This window comes from Varanus komodoensis, unplaced genomic scaffold, assembly GCF_004798865.1.
Source record: "Varanus komodoensis strain SLA01 unplaced genomic scaffold, ASM479886v1 scaffold92, whole genome shotgun sequence".
NCBI lineage: Eukaryota > Metazoa > Chordata > Lepidosauria > Squamata > Varanidae > Varanus > Varanus komodoensis.
The window spans coordinates 467418-474755 of NW_025336624.1; the positions used below are offsets into that span (position 1 = coordinate 467418).

Sequence of the window (7338 nt, forward strand, 5' to 3'; positions counted from 1 at the left end):
TAAATTTTGCAACGAGAAGCTCATGATCTGAGCCACAGTCAGCTCCTGGTCTAGTTTTTACTGACTGTATAGAGCTTCTCCATCTTTGGCTGCAGAACACATAGTCAATCTTATTTCTGTGTTGATCGTCTGGTGATGTCCATGTGTAGAGTTGTCTCTTGGGTTGTTGGAAAAGAGTGTTTGCTATGACCATCGTATTCACTTGACAATATTCTACTAGTCTGTGCCCTGCTTTATTTTGTTCTCCAATGGCAACGTTGCCTGTAATTCCAGTTATCTTTTGGCTTCCTACTTTAGCATCATACCCTTGTAGGTATCTCTAATTTGATTCCAGTTAATTTCAGTGTGTCATCTCAAAGCAGGACTTCAGTTTGTTTTCATCTTTGTATTCCATGGTTTTCAGATGTAGCAGTCAATTGAATTTGAACACTGTCATTCACTTCTCCTGAAATCAGTTATGCCAGTAACGGTTTCATATCTGTCTTGCCCACCATCAAGCCAATTTAAGAGCAAGTTTAGAGCCCTTAACATGTAGTTTATAAAAGAACTGAAAAGAAAAAGTATAACCTGTTTCCAACTATTGTACATTAAAGCATTTATTGGAATATAAGGCTTTTCTATGTGGGGCTTTTAACCTACCACTTTCCAAGGCTTCTGGGTTCTTTGAGGGATTATGATTATCATCTTCAACCCCTTTTAGCTTCCCCCCCTCTATTTTTCTGTATGTTCCACTTCAGAACCACTAGGTGGCGCTGTAGTATAGCAGAAGTGCACAAATAAACAAGGATTTCATGCCATTGTTTCCAGAGAATACCATACTTTCCTTGATCTAAAAAATACCATGGAAATGGTCGTAAAGATAGGACAGGCCTTAAAGGACGAGGGCATTGTGTAAATTATTCACAGAATACTGTGCCTAAGGAATCACAATAGCCTCATGCAGAAAAGCTCTCAATAAGGCAGAAATTAAGGAGCCATCCAACTGTGCTAACATCTCAACCAGAAGTACCAGTTTTCTTACAAAAGAGGTCCTTATTCTCCTTGATTGAAAGAGACAGTGTAGTGTAGCAACTAAAGCACTGCATTTAGTACAGGAATGGAAGTGAATTGTTGCACTTTTCAACATTCATGGGTAAAGAAAAGATAATATTACTGAATCCTAGATTTCTATAGTTGAAAGAAATTGTGGAGGAAACTCAAGTAGCTTTGCATTATGTTTCAGATGTTTATTCCCTCACCCTGCCTCTCACAATATTCTCAGCTGTGGATGGTAGGAAAGCATGTACACAAGTTTCAATCCTTGCAAACTGATATTTAGCATTAAGATAATTATGAGCTGGGTTTCAAGGATCCCTCATACTTTAATTTCAGAATGTAGAAACTGTTGCAAGCTGGTTTAAAAGAGAATTTTATGTTGTGAAATGCTTTCTATTATGCAACTTTCATAATTTCTGGGCATACCTGGGAGGATCCGCTTGGTAGGTTTTCTGGCTGGACGTGGTAAGGCACTCCTAAAGTGTTAAACGTGGCTTGAGACTGGATGAGGAACTGTTCCAGGGAATGCTGTAGAAAAAGAGGCAAAAACAGGCATTGTGTGAGCCTTATTAATGGAGAGCAGGTGGAGAAGAGATTTGGTGTGGATAAGCAGTGCCGATTGTAACCTAACTTTGGACTAGTAATTAGTATAGTTGGCTAGGTGCTATTGCAAAGGAGGCCTGTATGGTTTTCATATGGGAATGAATGCTTTGTATGCATCTCACAAGAAAAAATACAAAAACAGTGCAAGAGTTATATCTGAATAATAATAAACTGAAACTTTGTCTAACTCAGTTTGCTACTTACCAGAGTCTGCAATTTTATCAGAATTTGCAGAACATTAAACATGCGTTAAATAATATTACTTCACAGGAGGTAGGATTTGCTTTAATGGGTTTATGAGAGGTCTATTGGCCAAATGGTAAACATCTGGGTAAAATGCTAGCACATCATTAAGCAACAGAACATAGTATGATATGTGACTCTCCCATAGATACAGAGTTAAAGCCATATTCTGGCTTATATAGTATAGGTAGCAAGTATCAGGCAGAACATGGATTTTTGTTTTATATTTTTGCTCATGTTGATGTTCTGTCTCTAGCCTCTCAATGACGGCCGTTTCTTTCAGCTCCCTTGCAGTATTTTCATACAGGTTTGCATTTGAACTGGTATATTCAAACGTATGTTCCTGAGTGAGTTTGTTTTATTGAAATTATATTAAAAAAAGTTTAAAAAAATAAAAAGTTGGACTAGGAATTTGCTTTGAAGGGGAGAAGAAAGCTGACATACTGACTTCCAGCTGAATTTGTTTCCGTGGTCCATTGACTATAGTTTAATTTAAGCATGTGTGACCAGAACAATCGCATGTTCTTCCCCTGTTGTTCCTGCCTCCCTTTTCTCCCTGTCCGCTGCTGTATCACCTGTTTTGAATCTTAGCACAGAAGAGCATCAGAGCAGCTGCCTTTTCTTGTTTCTCTGAAGTGCCGCACACTGACACGGGGGAGGGTACTGCACCAAGCTGGCTCTGCACTTGCTCTGCTTTGCCTCCTTCGGGCCTGAATTAGCTAGTTTACACCACCATGGGCAGGCTCTCTCCACTCTTTGGCCTCACAGACACAGAAGGCTATGGCCAGCTAAGACTCCAGTCTCTGTTTATCTGTATTTAGCACACGTCGCCATCCTCGGTGTCCTACATTGCACTCAATAACCCAAACAGTTCAGAGGGCATGTGGGAAAGGTTACAACTCTCTAAAGTGTAAGTAAGGAAGCAATTCAGTCCAATAATCCTACTAAGCAGATTTTTAAAAGAGAAGATTTAAAAAAATTGTTAGGGGAAAGACGGTCAGACCCCTAGCCGGCCTAAAATTTACAGTGAGTAAGCTAGGAAAGCAACTACACCCATGGCAGGGTCTCTTGTTGGCATTCCTTTTCAAGGTGGATGGAGAGGGCAAAGCAGGGACAACTACCCGAAGGATCACCTTCTTCCACATGTCCCTACTTGTCCACCAGGAGGTCCTTCTCAAGGAGCCATCTCTTAGGGAGGTAAGGGGCTAGAAGGGCCTTCTTGGTGGTTGCACCCCATCTCTGGAATAGGTTCCCCAGAGAGGTGCACCTGGCACCATCATTGTTATCATTTCAGCTCCAGGCAAAGATGTATCTTTTCTCTAGCTCTTTTAATAGTTGATTTTAGTGGTACTTTTGATTTTAAGCTGACACTATTCTTGGCTTATCATTTTATCTTAATTTTAAATGGTTTATTTAAATGTTTTTATGTAATGGTTTCAATTTGCTGGATCAGTTTCTTTATATTTTTGAACGATTTGTTAATGATCTTGCATCACAGATTTTAAAAATGTTTAAAAATGTTATTTTTAAACATTTTTATTTATTTTTTAACATAACAAAAATGTTATGATATTTTAATTGCTTGCAAGCTGCTCAGAGGGCCCAAGTGTGGGCTAATATAGTGGCATATAAATTGAAACAATGAATGAATGAATGAATGAATGAATGAATGAATGAATTTAAAAACCTTTTTGCCAGATCGGGCCAGGGGTGACACTGACTAACAGTTGCACAGGAAGGTATCAATACATGTATGCAGGGATGCTCATGAAGGAAGGCAGTGGCTGAGGCGTGGCTGAGGAAGGCTAACCCTTTCTGCCAGATGGCCTTGTGTACGTCTTGTGTACCTGCGTGGCTGCAGGACAGGATGTGGCAGCTTGTATCAACTGCAGGCTGCTGCCTCGGCTGCTACATGAGGACTTAACACTTCACCAGGGCACAGAGCACTGTGACAGCAGCCACTGGTCCTCTCGCTGCATGAGAAGAACAGCTACGTGAGGGCTGAGCTGTCTGCGGCATCTGCTCCAGCGCTGTCTCCACTGAACAGCCCAGACCTTTCTGGGGAAAGAGATGAGCTGATGCAACACCCTTCCGTGGGGCAAACCCGACTTCCTTACCTTCTCAAAGCTCGGCAGCCACAGCACTGCATGGATGGTCACCAAAGCTCCCTGCCCACTCTCCAGCGGCCCCACTTGGCAGCGGGTGGCAGCACAGGCTTGGCTGCTGCAGTTCTAAGGCAGATTAAAGCAAGTGGGTTACCTGCAGGCTAAATGGTCTGATTTTGTTCTGCGTGGGAGATATAATACATAGGCAGAGCTGGGTGTCCTCCCCTACAACCTCACTCCTTTTCCCTTCCTGACAGATCAAAGCGAAAGACTTCTGACTGTAGTCTTTCATCAAGTTAAGCTGGCAAGCCTGGGCTGTCTTCATGATAAAGAATTAGTAAATAAAGGTCATTAACAAGAAGCATCCATCAAGTTAACGATCCCTCTAATTGTATAGTTAATTCTGCTCATTCCAGAGAATTGACTCCAAACTGATTCCCCTTCTCTTCCATACCAGATGGAGTTGGTCCCACCAGATGGAGCTGGTCCTGCCTGGAGTTGGACCAGAAAGCAGGAGCACCAGATGTTACTTAATTGGTCCACTCATTTGATCTGTTGTCAAACTACTGCTACCCACATTTCCCTGAAGTGGAGGTGGTCTGGTTCTCTGCAGCTGCTTGGTTTATCCTGCAGCTTGTTGACTTTGGCAATTCAGCTGAGCATTTGGGTCCCACCTTTTATTCCAGCTCAGATTCAGAGTTTAAAATATCCACCTAGGAAAGAGTATCTGGGAAGAAGGAGGCCCAATTCTAAGACCAGGGTGCAATTCTGTAATCTAGATGTGCTGTTTAAGGGCTTTAGGGTGTGGCAGGAACCTAGTCTTGCCAATTAATGAAGACAAGATGACTTGATGGCACAATAAGCGGGTTAGGATGACACAACTACCTGTCATGGGCTGCTAACCTCAGACTGTGCAAACCCTGACTTTCTTATCTTGCCTTGTTTGAGGGCAACAAACCACCCAAGCAACCCTTGGATTGTTGTACCTACGATGGGTTGTGTAGCAGAACCTGAATGGCTGACCCCATTCTGGATATGGGCATCAACAGCAAAGCTCCAGGGCAAGAGCAGCAAAACTCCAAGGATGATGCCAGTGCCAAATGCCCCCAAGTGCTTAAGTGACTTTCCCCCCTCCCTTCCACCATGGTTAGCTGTTTCAAGCTCACTGGACTGTTTCCTCTTTTGACCTTTTTTTCCTCCTGGATGTTGATCCCTCTTTTAACAGCTTTGGGCAGCCCCTTAAAAGTGACCCCATGGCACCCTGAAGTAGCTGCCGATGGTTGTCAAGGCTTTAAAAATGCACAGAAGTTTTTGCACCAAACAAATCTTCCCCCCACCCCAAATGTTGGCATAGTTGCATAATTTGATGCCTCAGTTGGGGCAGTTTCCATGGCAGCTGCCCAAAAGCATTTTCCCTCCTCTTTGCTTCCTCTTGAAGCTGTCAGAAGGCAATCTGTCAAAAGAAACCAAAACCGCAAGAGTGTTTTGGATATTAAAAGGCATGTTTTGGGATGTATACCTTGTTCGTATCAAGATTATCTTACCTACCACCACCTTCTAGTCTCTTTTCTGGAGCACTTTTTGCACTGTGTGCTGAGCAGTTATGTGATTGGCTACAAACATGCACACACATTTTCTAGGGAAAAGTGAGTTTTCATCGCTTTGACAGCAAACTGCCAAAACCACGGGCCTTTAAAAAAGGGAGGGGGGCTTTGATTGAGACATGGGGGTATGTGTGTCCCAGTCAATCCCCCCTCTTCCCAATCAGATCCTTGTCTTAAAAGGACCCCTAGCTGTCAAAACTCCTGTCTCCCTAGAAAAAGGGGGGGTGCATATTTGCACAACCAGACAAACAAAAGCCTTACCAACCATGGGCAGCCCCTCCAAGGTGCCCATGCACCACTCAGACGGAGCTGCCCATAGATGCTGAAATGGGGGTCTCTACAAAAGAAAGCTGTAGCAAGCCTGATATGTGATTGCACTGGGGAGGGGACAGTTACTTTGGTCTCCCACAGTGTCCCTTGGAAAACCCATAAGAGGACCAAGGAGAGAGAAGCAAGCGAAACCCTCCGTGAATCTGATCATCTGTCAGGCTTGCTGCGGGTTGTTCACTCAGGAGCCCCCATTCCATTCCAGAGACGCAAGTAATGGATGGCATACAAATTTTATAAATTAAAAAAAATGCCAGGGACATGCAAACATGCCTGTTGCCCTTTAATGGGTAACGCTGACAGCTCTCCATCTCCTTAGTTATCGTGACATGAGGGTGGCATAAGTGGCCTATTGGTGTAATGAGACCACTGAATCCCCTTGAGCGGAAAGGAGACACTGAGTGTCTGAAGCATTCTGAATATTATGAATTCCCTCCATGGGTGTCCGGGGATTGTTCAAGTTAAGTACTTACATTGCAGGCAGTGCTATGCTGAATTTAGGGCAATTCTAACAAGAAGGATGTTCCTGTCATTCAGATCTGTTGGGCAACACTATGAAGCTGGCCAGGTCCCGTCCCCCACCCTCGTCTCACCACCACAGTGGGCTCCTCCACAGTTGCTGGGCTCACAGCACGCCTCTCACGCCTGCGATGTGGCTGGGCAGTCATTCTGTGGCTGGGAGCCGCCGTGGGCTCGTGGACCTCCAGCTACAACAGAAGGGGCAGAGTTCAGGCAAAAAGCAAGCAGCTGTTTCTCAAAGGCAGCAATGGAAAGACGCTTTGGGCAGGGTTATGATGGATGGCCTGGCACCATTTAAAAGCTGCAACTGCATGGGAAGGGAATTGTTTGCATTATCTCTGCCAAAACCTGCTGGGGTCTGCATTCTAGCAATGGGTACAGCCACATCTCCAAGTGGGCAGAGCTACAGATATCCCTCTTAAACTTGCCTGGTGTACAGAGGAGGAAGGGAGAGATATTTGTACCCAGGCATTCTTCACCTGCAATGTGACTCACTCAGGCAGGCAAAGGAAATACAACACATAAGTTAGAGTAGGATGCGTCCTGGCTTAAGACACCTGAAAGGCCACATTAGGCATTTGAGCCCCTGCTCTGTGGGGTCTTCTGATTCTGCTGTACCTTTTTTTGCTTGTGCCTCAGAACTGAGCTCTGAATTCTACATGAAAAGAGTTTCCTTTCCTGGCTTTCTGCTACATAAATTTAGGTGGTACTGTAGCATCATATTGTCAGTACATAAAGAGCACATTTTCTTTCATTTTTATAAACAGTACTCTGCTTTCTCTCTCCAAAGGTGCTCTTAAAAAAGAAGTGAAGCTGAATGTTACCTAAAGAATCTGTGAACAACCATGAAGAAGAAGAAGAAGAAGAAGAAGAAGAAGAAGAAGAAGAAGAAGAAGAAGAAG

At 43.7% G+C, this 7338-nt stretch overlaps 1 protein-coding gene across 1 annotated transcript in view; it reads right to left on the reverse strand.

The window, feature by feature from the left end:
* Positions 1-7338, reverse strand: part of ITGA2B (integrin subunit alpha 2b) — a 53723-nt gene that overhangs the window by 10406 nt on the left and 35979 nt on the right. Inside the window, exons 26-28 of the mRNA XM_044418640.1 lie at positions 6511-6624; positions 3999-4112; positions 1462-1563 (exon numbers count right to left, since the gene is read on the reverse strand). Coding sequence (XP_044274575.1) covers positions 1462-1563; positions 3999-4112; positions 6511-6624 — 330 coding nt within the window. The remainder of the gene's footprint in view (positions 1-1461; positions 1564-3998; positions 4113-6510; positions 6625-7338) is intronic.